General features: G+C 42.1%; 1 protein-coding gene across 2 annotated transcripts in view; it reads left to right on the top strand.

Moving 5' to 3' along the window:
* Positions 1-15,733, top strand: part of PLPP1 (phospholipid phosphatase 1) — a 120,233-nt gene that overhangs the window by 36,874 nt on the left and 67,626 nt on the right. Inside the window, exons 2-3 of one of the 2 annotated variants that reach the window (XM_050947117.1) lie at positions 7,981-8,132; positions 14,292-14,572. In XM_050947117.1, the coding sequence (XP_050803074.1) occupies positions 7,981-8,132; positions 14,292-14,572 (433 nt within the window). The remainder of the gene's footprint in view (positions 1-7,980; positions 8,133-14,291; positions 14,573-15,733) is intronic. The other variant, XM_050947116.1, reaches the window with a different exon arrangement.

The raw sequence follows: 15,733 nt of genomic DNA, 5'->3' as shown, positions 1-15,733 counted from the left end.
CTTTTTGTAGACACTGCTCTAAGTATATTTTAAAAGTAAAAAGTAAAGCTGAAGTTTAAAAAAAAAAAAAAAAAAAAAAAGAAAACTATGTAAATATTTAGAACTTCCTCCACCAGAATGCAACAGTTTTAAGGTAGATTGAACCTAAAACTTCTTACCCATTGAGGCAAAAGTCAATTTTCTTTTCTAACGGTTTTGAGATTGGTGCACTCAAGCTTGCATTTTTGGTTTCTACTGGATGAGATTGTACAGCACTAAACATGAGAAAATGTGAGAAGGCTGTGGGACTGGAAAAGTATACCAATTGAGCCATTTTAACCATTAGATCATGAGGAGGAAAAGGTGGTGGTTGTAGTTAACTTTATTCAGCTTAACTTTTCCATACTGGAAGAACATCTGAGTGGAGGAAGAATACATTGGTCCCTGTCTTCAGGCATAAAGGACATATGCAAGAAAGTAGTGGTCACTGACCCATTATGTTTAATGTCATGTCACATGAAGAAATGGTTGGAAAGAATTGAGAAAAAGCTTTGGGAGGAGCTGGAACATCAAGTAAGTGACAACCAATTCAGATTTCTGTCAGGAAGGTCAACAATGGATTACACTGTTTGTAGCCTGAATATTGCAGGAGAAGTACAAGGAGAATTAAAAGTAATTGCACTTAGTGTTTGTGGATTTAGAGAGTTTGGTGGGTTTCCTAAGAAATTGTTCTGGTGGTGCCCGTGGTGCAATCTTCCTGAAACATTTTCAGACTATCATGGACATATGTGAGGGTAGCACAATAGTAGTGAGAAACAGCTGTGGCTACGTTGAAACCTGTGAAGACTGATCCTTTACATAGACCTACCCTAAGCCCATTCCTATTTGTGATATAATGTCTACCTTAACACAGGAGTTTAGGGGACAGGCTTCATTGGAGCATGCTTTTTGCTGATGTCATTGTGCTGTGAAGATAAATGCAAACTGAAAAGGGACCCTATGGAGGTCTGCATTAGAGGTCTGTGTGCTATGGAGGTCTGCATTAGAAGAAAAATGGCTTACAAATCAGCTCACAAAAAAATGAATATATGCAATACTTCATTGAGAGGGACAATGAGGAGCCAGTAAAACCAGATGGTATAGTGTTAAAATCTGTACAACAATTTCAGTATCGAGCCATAATGTGGCTCCTAACATCCACATGCCCATGAAGAGCACTTTATGGAAATACAGGGAGTCAACAGGAGTTCTCTGATGAGAATATGCTGAGCAAACTAGAGAGGAAAGTTACAGATACAAGGTGTGTGAAGTAATATCTTTTTATTGGATCAACGTCTGTTGGTGAGAGAGACTTTTGAGCTACGCAGAGCTCTTCTTCGGGTCTGGGAAACTTATGCAGGCCTAGTCTACGCTACAGAGTTCGGTTGACGTAAGGCAGCTTATGTCGACCTAATCATGTCAGTGTACACATTACAGCAGGGGTAGGCAACTCATGGCATGGGTGCCGAAGGCGGCACGCAAGCTGGTTTTCAGTGGCACTCATATTGCCCAGGTCCTGGCCACCGGCCCGGGGGGCTCTACATTTTAATTTAATTTTAAATGAAGCTTCTTAAACACTTCAAAAACCTTATTTACTTTACATACAACAATCGTTTAGTTATATTATAGACTTATAGAAAGAGACCTTCTAAAAACGTTAAAATGTATTGCTGGCATGCAAAACCTTAAATTACAGTGAATAAATGAAGACTCGGCACACCACTTCTGAAAGATTGCTGACCCCTGCACTACAGTCTTGCTCCTGACAATGTAAGTGCCTTACTGCCCTGACATCATAACTCCACCTCCATCAGAGGGCTTATGTTGGTGTAGTTAGGGTGATGCAGTGTCCGTGTACAGCGTTACTTACCTCTGCTGTTTGGATGTCATTCTTGTCAATTTCATGGTTCCCTACTGGAGCCTTGAAATTGTCGAAGGCTGATAGGCTCCCTGCTGTGAACCTTGCACCTGCTCGCAGCTCTGGTGGTCACCCGTGTGTGTGTGTGTGTTTGTGTCTCTCTGCTCCAAGCACGGCTGCTGCCCAGAACTCCATGCACAACATCTAGGGGTTCCTCTTAATACAAAACGGAATCATCTTGAACTCCCACCTAGTGACGGGAAAACTAAACACCAATCTATGGCACTTCTAAAAGGCTTCCCCTCTCGCCAGCACTATATTTGTTTTTAAGGAGGGAAAAAGGAACCCATTATTGGTTTGGGAAAGCACCACCAGAACAATATGAAAGCATATGACCATGAGTATACATCCACCCAGAGTGTGGTGGGCAGTGTCCTTTTGGTCTCAGTTTCTCACCTTGCAATGTGAAAGTCCAGCACACCACTCTCCTCTCTCTCCACTCTACCCCACTCGCAGCTGATGTCCTTGGCCAGCAAAGACCCACTAACGTCTCCCCTCCCACCTGCCTACCCCATGTCTGTCCCCCCACTCCCCCAGTGACTGGAGAGGTGTTAACAGGCCACTTCACCTTGAATGGTTTATTGAAATATGTATTAACTAGTTATGCTAAACCAGTGGGCTGCATGCAGTCCAATTAGCACACTGCTGCACCCAGCTCAGCTGTGTGCTAAAGGCTGCCCCAAGTGGCCCAGGTAACACATTTATGGGCTGCATATGCAGCTCACAATGATAAGTAAGTTGAGAACCACTGTGCTAAACAATCTACTCCACCTTGTATTTAGCTGTGACACTGTAAGTTTCCCAGACCTGAAGAAGAGCTCTGTAGAGACTGTGTAAGCTCAAAAGCTTGTCTCTGCCCAACAGAAGTTGGTCCAATAAAATGTTACCTCACCCACTTTGTATCCCTATCTTGGAACTGACACTGCTACAACAACACTGCATAAAGAGCAAAGTGCAGGATAATTAGGTCTGCCATAATGTGTGGATTGGAATGTGGCCAACGAGGAAGAGAACAACTACTTCATGTTGTCACAATGAGCGTGCGTATGTGAACGCTGGGTAAAATGAACTGGTCAGCTTTGCAATGAAATAGTACGAGCCATGATGCTGATACTACCCCCGACCACGGAAAAGCTGAGGGAGTATGTGACCTGACAAGATGTGGTGGCCAAAGAGGACAAAGACTACAAGGAAGATGTAGAGAAAAGTGGTTCAACATACTGAAGGAGTACATGAAGAAGGCTGGTGTCGGTTTGGAAGCCACACTGGACAATATATAGAGTTGAACAGGAGCCACCAAATATGATTCAATGGGACAAGGCAAAGAAGATTTGGATGAGTTTCTACATGGGTTTTCTCAGTATCTGCAAGAATTGTTTGTTGAAAATAAAATGACTTTCAGATACTGACCGCTCTCATTCCTCAGAACTCTTGTCTGGAACAGATTTACTCCATAGTTCATCTAACTTGGCTGTCATAGCACTCCACTAATTGTAGGCTGTCATACCACACAATACCACTTGTGGTGGTTTGGTGCTTCATGTTTTCTCTGTGGTGGCTTTTATGCCAAAGGATTTTGAGTGTCATAAGATGTTTGTATAAACAGGAATTCTTTCATTCACCAATGCAATGCAACTACTTCTGGGATGAAACAGCAGCTGTTTGAGACACAACCATGCTGGACAGTCTTTCCTGGGCAAAAGGTGAATAGTGCATCAAATTACAGCTACATGGGAAATCTTAATCAGACACCACCCTCCTTGGAAAAGTGCCATAACCAATTCGTTGTCCCCAGATGACGATCAGGGCAAGGGCTTTACCTCTCAGCTGAAAGGGAGCACCTTCAGTAGTGTTCTCCTAACACCCCCAAACCTTTTACTGAAAGGGAACAATACTAATTGAAGGTCCTCACTGGAGAACTGACCAGGCTTTATGCCACCTGGCGATGATGATTAAAAAAACAAAATTGGAAATAGTATATCTCCTGGAACTGGAACAGAGCTCGAAAGGTCATTGAGTCCATCCCCCCTGCCTTAACTAGCAGGACCAAATACTGATTTTTTTTGCCTCGGATCCCTAGGTGGTCCCCTCAAGGATTGAACTCACAACCCTGGGTTTAGCAGGTCAATGCTCAAACCACTGAGCCATCCCCTCTCCCCAATCTGATGTATGTGCTTGCCACAATGATATGGCCGTGGACAATTAAAATTAAAGTACTCTTAACATGACTGGGATAAAAGTACACTTAATATGTTAACTTGCAGTCTTTATTATCTGCCTTTTTTTTTTTTTACTAGCACCCAAAAGTGTGCTAACATCTCCTAATATGGACAAGCTTACAAAGAAAGGGCCATATCCTGCAGATACTTATATGCCTGAATAAATAGCCATGTGCAAATCTTATGGGACTGTTGGTGAATAAAATTAGTCATGCATATTCTGTGTATGATCAGGGTGTAAGTGCAGATAAGATATGGGAGGAGTAAGGGAAAAGGAGAAACATCTAGTAAGACCGTCTGGGTACTTGGTTACTAGTGCACAGCATGATGAAGCAAAAAAATTGACACACAATGAATAATTGCCTACAAGAAACTTGCCATTGCTGAAGTGGGTTCTGGAGGAGGGGGAGTATAGCTTTGGAGACTGCCTCAAGGAGGATGTTCATGCATAGGCTTTGACAGTGAAGAGAATGAAAATGACTTTGGGAGAAGTGGCCAAATAGGCATTCTGGCTGCCCTCTCCTAGGCGGGATGTAGAGCGTGTGGGTGAGCATACAGAAAGATTGAAGTGCATCTGTAGAGAGAGATTTTGTTTCATAGGGACCCGACAATGGTGAGAGACAGCTTACACGTAACACATTGGAGAAGGGGGAGCCATTGCAGCAATTCAAAGGGATTTGTGGATGATGATGTCAAATATAGTCTGTTTGCGTTTGAATTTGTAATCCCTTTAACTTGGAGTTGCATTTTGTGTCCCTTCTCATTAATGCCTACAAATCATTCTGGGGGCAGAGATTCATTCTAACGAAGCTAAACAGGTGGTAAGTTAACTGAATCTTGTTGGGTTTTGGTTGCTTCATGAAAACTAGAGCATCTGTAACATTTTGATGTGAATTAAATGCCATGTTATAGCTGTGTTTGTCCCAGGAAATGAGACAAGATAGATGATGTACTATCTTTTATTGAATCAACTTGTGTTGGTGGAATTGGATGGATTTTTGAGCTTCACAAAGCTCTTCCTCAGGTCTGGAGAAAGTAACTGGAACCTCTGCTAATTAAATGCATGCTCATCATGTTAAGTCTTACACCTGTGCTCTGTTACATTTTAACTTGTGCTGTACTTTCTCTTAGGGTTTTGCACACTTGTCACTTTCAGCTGCTAGTCACTAACCAAAACAATGAGGTCAACATGGCTCGTAGCCCAGAAGCAATTAAGAATGGTGCGTGGAGAATTCCTGACCCGAGAGAGCTGAGTGGTGGTGGTTCTGTGTAGCAGTAGATGCATGTTAACTAAGCTTTTACCTTTTGGAAGGCCTGCTTTGAAATATTAACCAATAGCTGATGCTCCAAAGACAAACGTTTCACCCTTACAATACAGCTAGCCAGCTCTACAATTCTGTATGCAGGCCTGGAGATTAAGTGTTCCTGTGATCTCCTTGTTTATATCTTGAATTATGTGGAGGAGACAAAAATAAATCTGCCTGTAAGCAACCTGACTTATACTTTTTTCTTTAGCTAATGAGAGTGCTACTCTGCTACATCCTCATAAGTCTTTCTTAGAGCAGCAAAGGTTGGGGAGTGGGCCCTAGGTTGCATCCATACACTTGCTATGCTGGTGATCTAGAAGATCCCAGGGTAGCTGTTGGTTATAGACAAGAAATTATCTATCCTGCTAAAATACAGCTCTTCACTGAATCTCTGCCATGCATACAGAAGATGAAATGGCACAGTTTTTTTTTCTCTTTTGATGTATATTATCTTAGACTTTGGGTTTGATCTAATTAATAGGAGTAAAGGGGTGGTGTTGGGGGGAGGGAAGAGCATGGTTTTGAGTAATGATGATGTAGTTAGTGGGGAGGCAAGAGACTTGGTCTTTGACAATGTTGGCTTACAGTTACTAGAGTGCTTGATTTTGTATTTGTCTCAATGCCATTATTTGTTTGAATCTTGCGGGTGTTTCCTGTTGACTAAAGTACTGATAAGAAGCTCAGTGTTGTACAGACAAGGTCTCATAGGTTTGTTAGGATGCTTGGATACCATTGTGATAAGCACAGAACTATTTGGTTAAGTAGATGGAAAAACATTATCTCAGACAGACCTCTTCAAGGCAGTACTTTTTTAGCATCAAAGGAATACGTTCATTATCAGTGTCCCTCGTGTGTGGTTTTTGCTTGCCTATTCTCGTAAGCAGCACTCTCCTCTGTAACTTGCATGAGGGTCTGTAGTTTGCTGCAGTGAGCAAAATTCTTAAATCAATATATTGGGCACTTAAATATTCTTCACTGTGAACTTAATGACTTCTCTAGCACAAAGTGTGGGCGGGGGAGGGGGAGGAGAGGCGTCCAATCTTCCACCCCCAGCCATACAACTTTGCTGTCTTCCAATGTTCTGTTGTTGGCTTCTTTTCTTCATCTGCCCCTCCCATGCCTACCTGCCCCTCCCATGCCTACCTGCTGTCAGTTTCCTCCTTCTGGGCCCTTACAGAGGGATTGGAGGTTCCTTCCCTCTCTCACAGAGGAGGGATGTTTCTCTTGGCGGGGTGGCAAAGTTCTTCCTCCTCTCTGATTGGAAGACTGGGAGATGTCTGACAGAAAATTCCCTCCACTATTTCATTCCTTCATGGTGAGGGGACTGAAGAGCAGGATTGCTGCTGACCTGATCTGTTGCCTCATGCTAGATCAGAACATCTGTTGTAAATGTTGCTTGGAGTCTTGGTCACAGCTTTATACTGAGAAACATCCAAAATGGAGCATAGAATAAAGTGCTCTCACATCACCAGCTGGGGAGTCACTAGGTCTTTACATGGGACCAGGGTAAGGGGAGAATTACCCTCCTCCTATTTTTAATTTGTCCAGTTGATAAGTTTAATCTTCCATTTCCATTGCTTAATCACTTCTCTCTCCCGCCGCTCCCAAATTCCAATTCATCCAATTTTGGGGTTTATTTTACTACTTGCTGTTTTACATACTGGAAGAAGAAATAATTTCTATCCCCAGACAGCTAAAGAGGGACTAAGGTGACTTAGTGTTCTTGAGTTTGAACCTATTCTGAACCTCTGTAGAGCCAGCTGATCAAAGAACTAAACCTAGTAAAAATGCCACCCTGGGCTTTCGATATGACTGCCTAAGCTTCTGCACACCTCTGACCAGGCAATTTCTGTAGATCATATCATCATGATTAAGGTGATTTTAAAGGTGTTTTTTTAGTAAATGTTGACTCCTGAAGGCTTCCAGCACAGATAATGACCGTGTTTGTTCCATAGCTCTATCCAGTATGCATGAACTGGGGAAAGCATGTGTAAAAGCATTCTTTCCTCCTCTTCCACCCCACCCCCCAGCTGCTTTACCTCCCCTCAACCTCCCTGCCTTGGTGAAAATAAAATGAAACAATTTGCACTCTCTGGAGTTGGGGAGTTGGCCAGAGAATAAAGGGCCAGTTGGACCTTGCTTAAGAGTAGGATCAGCGCTGAAGAGGCACACTGGTCAACTTAACAGATGCCTCAAAACTGTTCAGAGTCCTGTTTTTGGAATATTTTATACTGGATACACAGCCAGTACACTGGTGAGGGTGGAGGGAAATTCTGATTATTCTGTCCTTCTCTGCGCTTATGAACATGTACACTAGCAATTTTCAGCTAAGGGCCATGAAGCCTAGAAAACAGCCTTTTGGTAAAAACCCCCAAACCTATAACCTTCTGACTTGCTGCATGTTTTTTCTTTCCTTTTGAGCACATATTTCTCTCTGATGGAAAATGCTTGGATAGTGTTTCTGATTAAAATTTCTGAATTTTCCTGTGTAATATTTTAATTTTATTCCTTTTGCTAGCGGGCCTGCCTTTTGCCATTCTCACTGCGAGGCATATCCCCTTCCAGAGAGGAGTTTTCTGTAGTGATGAATCTATCCAGTATCCTATCAAAGATGACACCATTTCTTATGAGTTGTTAGCAGGAATAATTGTTCCTTTCAATGTAATGATTGTAAGTTAAACCTATTTTTCTCCATTACATTCAATTTTAGTAGGTGGGAGTGGGGGGGTATAAATGATTTATTACTAGATTAATATATTGGTTAAAGCAGTGCATTCGTCTTGAAAACAAGGACAAACTCCTCTGTCCTTACCCCAAGTGGAGTTAGAGTAACGTGTTTGTTTGGGTCAGGATACCTAAAGGTTTCTTATTGGCTCCAATTAATAAATTCCATCAGAAAGTGAACACCTTGTCATGACAGTGGCGCATATATTTTGATTATAGATGTCTTATTCACATTTGAGGCATTACGGGACTAATGGCTCCTTTTCCTAGTTACAAGTATAATCTTAAACCAGAAAGTAAAATGTACTGCAACCTTGTATGTTCTCTGAGAGTGTCTCTAAAATATAAGAGCTTGAGACAACTGCTTCAGTTTAAGTACTAATTTGCCACCCAATGGTCTGATACTTCCATATAGAGAAAACAAAGCTGTAAATTCTGACTTCTGAAGAGTAGAACACGGAGGCTACCAGTCAGAATTGATTGCAAACAGTAGCTTGTAGCAGATGTAAAACTTAATTTACACCAAATAAGCAGGAGTGGTGAATAAGAGTGGGTTCTTCACATGCTATTGCATTCGGTATTTTGTTTACATCAAGGATAAAATTTGGCTTGGTGCAAAAGACTACCGTCAGCATCAATACTTATTACCCTGGTTATAGTTAATGCTGCCTGCTCTAGAAGCAGTTCAATGCTTTTAACAGTTTTAAAGCAAGTATCGTGGAACTCCCTCAATTTTTTTTGTACAACTTTGAACGTAGCTGTATAGTCACGGCACCAGGGCTGGGAGAGAGCTCTCTCAGCGCTGTAAAAAACCCAGCCCCATGAGGGGAGTAGCTCCCAGCGCTGTCTATGCTACCACTTTACAGCGCTGAAACTTGCAGCACTTGGGGGTGGTTTTTTACACCCCTGAACGAGAGAGGTGCAGCACTGTAAAGTGACAGTGTAGACAAGGCCGTAGCAATTCGCTGAACAAGAAGTAGGACTGAGTGGACTTGTAGGCTCTAAAGTTTTACGTTTTTGAGTGCAGTTTGTAACAAAAAAATCTACAAGTTACACTTCCGTGATAAAGAGATTGCACCACAGAACTTGTATGAGGTGAATTGAACAATAGTATTCATTTTTACAGTGCAAATATTATAAAAATATAAAGTGAGCACTATAAACTTTGTATTCTGTGTTGTAATAGAAATCAATATATTTGAAAATGTAGAAAAACACCCAAAAATATTTAATTTCAATTGGTATTCTATTGTTTAACAGTGCTATTAATTGAGATTAATTGTTTTAGTTAATCGTGTGAGTTAACTGGGGTTAATCGACAGCCCTAGTCTTTTTGTTCCTCTGTAAAGCACAAGTGTTTTCTTGAAATGCTTAAATTTAAAACGGCCTATGTCTGAGGTGCTCTAAGTTAAAATCTGAAAGGTTACAGATAAATATTAAGCTTAGAATTGTCAAACTCTCACTTTTTGGGGGATTGATAGATTTTTTTTAAAGGCAAAAGGGACCCATTATAATCATTTAGGCCTTGGCTACACCTGTGAGTTACAGCACAGTAAAGCAGCCCTGGGCACCCTAGCTCACTCCCCATCCACACTGGCAAGGCATGTAGAGCGCTCTGACTCCGCGGCTACAGCACTGCTGGTACTCCATCTCTGCAAGTGGAATAACGTTTGCTGTGCCCCCGCTGGAGCGCCACGGCGCCAGTGTTAACGAGATGTTGCGTTACTGTGCTGCTATCAGTCTCTGGAAACATCCCATAATCCCCTTAAGTCAAGTGGCCACTCTTGTCGTCGTTGTGAAATCAGCTGCAGGAATGTGGAAATGCCCTTTCAAAGCTCCGTTTCATAGAAGCTGGCCGCTTATTTACTGTTTGCTTTGAATGAGTGAGAGAGAGGCAGGAGGAGGGGAGTCTGAACTTACAAGACAACATGCTAACACACTCTAAGCACCCCAAAAATCCACACTCTCTCTTCCCCCCCCCCCCCACATAGACACAACAGACTCCCTGTTACACTCCACCCCCTCCCATTTGAAAAGCATGTTGCAGTCACTTGCATGCTGGGATAGCTGCTCCCAATGCCGCTGCAAATGTGGCCATGCCAGTGCGCTTGAAGCTGTCAGTGTGGACAGACTGCAGCGCTTTCCCTACTGCGCTCTACGAAGGCGGGTTTACCTCGCAGAGGTCTAAGGGCATGGGTACACTTGCAGATGTAGTTTTATAGCGTACATAACACAGGCCATAGAGTTCACCCAGATTCCTGCAGAAAACTTCACTTGTAGTTGCCCCGGCACACTTTTTTTTTTTGGTAATATAAAGATCTCCAGTCTTCATCTTTAAGCTAAGTGTCAGAGCTGGGACTAGTAGCCAGGGCTGCCATGTCCCAATCTGGCACCTTATCCCCTGGACCTTTCCTGCTGCTTTAGGAGCAGACCTTTTGCGTATGGGACCGCTCCACGCTAAACTTTAAGCATGTGCATTTGTGGGAGTGTGTTGTGTTTTGTTTTTGTTTGGTTTTTTTGGGGGGGGGGATGGGGGGTAAGCCAATTGATGAGAAGGACTTCTGGCCACAGATAAAACGTCAACATTTCTGAAAGTGAAGTGCTCAACTCCTTTTCAAATAACTAGGATAACTCTAGGCTAATAGTAAACTGGCAAACTTGAAAAGTAGCAGTTTTTTTCTGATCCGCTTGCTGGTGATGTCAGCAGCCATCTTATAAGGGGGTGAACAGACTTCCAACCAGATTTTTTTTAAAGCTGGCTTAGGAGGAGGAAGCAGTAATGTTAAAAACAAAGTATCATGTCTTGTTTTTTTTTCTGGTTCTGTTAATTTCTCCTCAGGCTGTGTACACCATTTACTAAAGGAGGAAAGTGGGTCCAGGGCTCTGCTCTAATTTCTCTGTAAACTGATGTAGCCCCATTGACTTCAGTGGGGTTCTAGTTCTCAGCAGGATGAGATCAGAATCACAGCCAGTGTCCACAATAAGAACTTTTTACTTGCTTTCACAGATAAAGTCACTTCTTGGAAGCCACTGCCACCGGCTGTTCAAGAACTGCTAATTGTAATTTAATTTTTTTTCATATGCAACTTGTTGGCTGTGTGAGGAGAAACTTTTCACTAAGAGCTTTCAAAACCCCGACCTCTGTTTTGCTGGTGTAAATCGAAGTAATCCCTTTGATTTTCATATCTTTTAGTGGTACAGGGAACAGAATTTGAGCTGCCAGCACAAAGCAAAATGAATACAGCTTTCATTAAATACAAACTTCATCTTTAATATTAAAGTCTTCTCTGTGTGTGTGTGTTTGTTTGATCCTAACTTAAACGAAAGGGGGTTGTAAACCTATAACTGGAGTGCCTTTGTGTACTTGTATGTAATATATCCTGTGCTTCGCTCCCTCTTCCCTGTGGACCCTCTGTGCCCCATGCTCACATACTTGCACACACAGGCCACCAGTCAGTCAACATCCTTCCAGATGAAAATGGGATCTCTGAGGGTCTGATCCAGCACCCATTTGAGTCAATGGAAAGGTTCCCAATTGACTTCAGTGGTCATTTGGATCAGTCCCCTAAACAGCACTACTGGGCCTTTCTTAACTGGGGCCCAGAATCAGTCGGGTTCGCAAGTATGTGTCTGACTTCTAGCATAGGAGTAGTCCTATTTCTGAAGTTAAACACTTGCTTAAGTACATTGCTGAAGTGGAGCCTGTTTAGGGAAATGCTGCTTAGCATTTCCAGATCAGGAAAACTAGACAGCAAGATATCCAGTCTCGGAATTGCAATAATGCTTTACTTGTATTATAGCAATTTGAAATATATTTTATTTTAAAGGGTGATGATACTACTACAATAGTAATGTGATTGGCTTCTGAAATATTGGGGCTACAATTCACAGATGTTAAAATGTGAGGGGAAAAAACAGGTATGGCTTAATACCTTTTACACACAGGAACGGTCTTGCAACTGAACAACCTGTTTATAAAGAATTTTTAAAATTTTGGGTAGAGTAATGTGAGCCACAAGACTAAGTCCACTTGCACCTTACTGAATATCTTCCACCCAGGAGTCTGTGTTTTGATTTGGTTGTTTGGATGAGGGTGGCATGTGACTGTATGCTCTGCAGCAAAATTGATACAAACTCCTTCTTTCCTACCCATCTATCCCCGAAGCTGTTAACTGTCTTGTTCCACAGAAGTGGATAGCACCTGTCCTATGGGATAGATAGTAGGAAAGAGATTACTAACCTTTTTGTTGTGCTAAAAGTAATGTTTCACATTCAATGAGTTCACTAAGTGTATGTCTACACTATGCACCTTTTAGTGACACAATTGTGCAGCTACAGCTCTGCTGCTACAGCCACACTGCTAAAAGGCACACATGCGGCCTTGGCTACACTCACACTTTACAGCGCTGCAACTGGGGTGTAAAAAAACACCCCCCTGAGCGCTGCAAGATACAGCGCTGTAAAGCGTCAGTGCAATCAGGGCAGCAGCGCTGGGAGCGCGGCTCCCAGCGCTGCACGCTACACCCGTAAGGGATGTGGTTTACATGCAGCGCTGGGAGAGCTCTCTCCCAGCGCTGCCGCTCTGACTACACTCACACTTCAAAACGCTGCCGGGGCAGCGCTTTGAAATTCCAAATGTAGCCATACCCGCAGTGTAGCCACTGTTTGTCATCAGGAGAGAGCTCTCCTGCTGACAAAACGCTGTTCACACTAGCTCTTTTTGTTGGCAAAATTTTTATTGTTTGGGGAGTAGAGGAGTGCCGTTTCACACCCTGGAAAAACAAATGTTTTGTCATTCAGGTTCCATGTTGACAAAGCCTAACTTACATCTTGCTCTGATGCTGAGTGTAAAAATTGTCAGTCCTATACACATGGTTGATCCATTGCCTTACACCTTGTGGCTGCTTACGTCTGTAAAAAGTAAGTGTAAATCAGAGTGGCAGCATTTTACAGTTATTTTGCACAGGTCTAAACAACAAGACAAAGTGCAAAGCAGTAGAAAATCAAGCCCTGCTTTTCTTGATCCTTAAAAATATGTCTTCAGAAGTAGAACAATACTGTGTTTTGTTAATTAGCATAATTCAAACTATTTTCAGTCATTTCTAAACAGCTTTCCATGTCTGCATGGAAGGAAAAAACTTCCCATTACGTTAGTTGCCTTAGTGGGATGGGTCTCTTTTGTTCATCGGATTTTTTTTCACTAGGTTGACTGATTTCAAATCCAACATTTCTGCTTCTTTCTCACCTGTAACTGTGTATATAATGACAGTGGATTAAGTAGTTTTATATTTATAACAAAATTACTTTTTACCCATTTCCCACAAGAGACTGAAGTGAAGGGAGAAAACACTGAAAACCTCTTGGTTTTATGAACACGAGAATACTTTGTTCTACCACTACGATGCCAAAAATAGAAAAATATCAGATATGTGAACATTCTCAATATTTTTATTAAAACTTAGCTTCCTAGAGGAAACCTGTCTTTAAAGATTATATTTAACTGAGGAATAGGAGGTTCCCATTTTACAGAATTGGCCTTTAGCACCTCTGGCACAAGTATTCAGATTCAACCTTTTCAATTAAGGTTGTTACTTCCGAAAACCGTGCTTCTGGCATAGCTGATAAATTCTGTTCAGAAGAAGGCTAAGAATGAACGGAAAGTTCACTTAGAATTAAATGTCTCTTGGGAAGGGGCTACTCAACAAATTGAGTGTGAAGTAGTGTGGGAAAGGTGGGGTTTTTTTTTGTTTTTTTTCTCTGAGGAAAAAGACTCAAGTTTCCAATGTTTCTATTAAAACCATCACCATTACAACTGAATATAAGGCAGAGAATGAGAACAAACTATCCTGTTTATATTAAAGCTGTTTAAAATTACGTTGGCTCAGCCATTGGAATTTATACTTCTGAGTGACTCCCAGAAAATTTTTGCTTCCCCCAGCTTAACAATTGTGCAAGATTTAAAACAGGAAATTACACAAATATTGATGAGATTTACGACAACTGTTGATTGTTTGTGTGGTTTTTTTAGTTTTTGTGTTGTTTTTTTCCTCTAAGGAGACATAGGTGTGTCTCTCTATTTAACTTGTCTTTATCTCTGTTTTTCAGATAATCGTAGGAGAAGGCCTATCTGTCTATTATAACTGTTTGCACTCGAATTCATTTGTCAGAAATAACTACATAGCCACTATTTACAAAGCCATTGGGACCTTCATTTTTGGTGCGGCGGCTAGCCAATCCCTGACGGACATTGCCAAGTACTCCATAGGTAGACTGCGGCCCCACTTCCTGGCTATATGCCAACCAGATTGGACACGAGTCAACTGCAGTCTAGGTTACATTGAAAACTTCCCATGTCAAGGCGACAAAGTACAAGTTAATGAGGGAAGGTGAGTAACTTAATGTATTTTGGTCTTCAGGGATGTTATCTTGTATTGTAAATCCCTGGAGTCAATGAGGGTTTGATGGGTTGATTTCTCCTACTACATGCTCCAGGAGTCCATTGGAATGGATTTAGTGATCTAATAGACATACAGTGAACCTCAAAGCACATGCTCAGGCACTAGACTATCTTCTTTTATCTCTCCTCCTCTTTCCTCTAAACCCACAAATTTATTCTTTATAAGCTATAGGACAGGGGTCACAACCTTTCAGAAGTGGTGTGCCAAGTCTTCATTTATTCGCTGTAATTTAAGGTTTTGCATGCCAGTAATACATTTTTACATTTACAGGGGCCATGGATGGAACCCCAGACTGGCAGCGGGCTGAGTAGGGGCAGGACCCCAGGCCGGCAGCGGACTGAGCTGCTCAGCCCACTGCCGGTCTGGGGCTCTGTCTGCCAGCCGGGGTCCTGGCTGCTGACACCGCTCAGCCTGGTGCTGGCCTGGGGTTCTGTCCATCCAGGCCGGCAGCGGGCTGAGCAGGGCTGTCGGCTGGGACCCCAGGCTGGCAGCAGCGTGCCACTATAAAATCAGTTCACGTGCCACAGGTTGCTGACCCGTGCTATAGGAACAGGACTTCAGCTTATGCACAAAGTACCGTTTTTTTTTTCAGTAGTTACCTTCATCAATTTTGGGTGACCAGAAATGTGCACCAGCCCTTTAAATTGGTAGTTTTGGGGGCAGTCAAATAAGAACCATTTGGAAAGGAAACCACTGTATATTCTTCCTGAATGAATAAGTCTGAAAGCTGCCTTCCCAGGCTTTTCTGGGGTGAGTTTGAGGAAGGGAGAATAATTTATTCATATTTAAAATAGAAGCATAAGTTAATCAAAAACAGATGTATCTGTATAAAATGTATAACTGGCAAGAGGACAGTGTTGTGCATTTTGTCCATTAAAAGCCCAAATAACTAATTTTTAACAAACGTTTAATATCCATTGAACCTAAGAGGTGAAAAGGGAAATAAATTAATAGAAACAGATGTGCTGTGACATGCTTCAAAAGTGACCCGTATTTGTTCCCCCTTCTGCCAGTGTCCTGTAATCCGATATCATCTGTCTGAGGAATGTCCTCAAACAGCCAATAATGTTAAGTGTTGAAATTTTAGAT

Source organism: Gopherus flavomarginatus, chromosome 3 (genome assembly GCF_025201925.1).
Source record: "Gopherus flavomarginatus isolate rGopFla2 chromosome 3, rGopFla2.mat.asm, whole genome shotgun sequence".
NCBI classification, from domain to species: Eukaryota; Metazoa; Chordata; order Testudines; family Testudinidae; genus Gopherus; species Gopherus flavomarginatus.
Note: the sequence above shows the minus strand (reverse complement) of the source record. Positions and strands in the feature narration are given on the sequence as shown.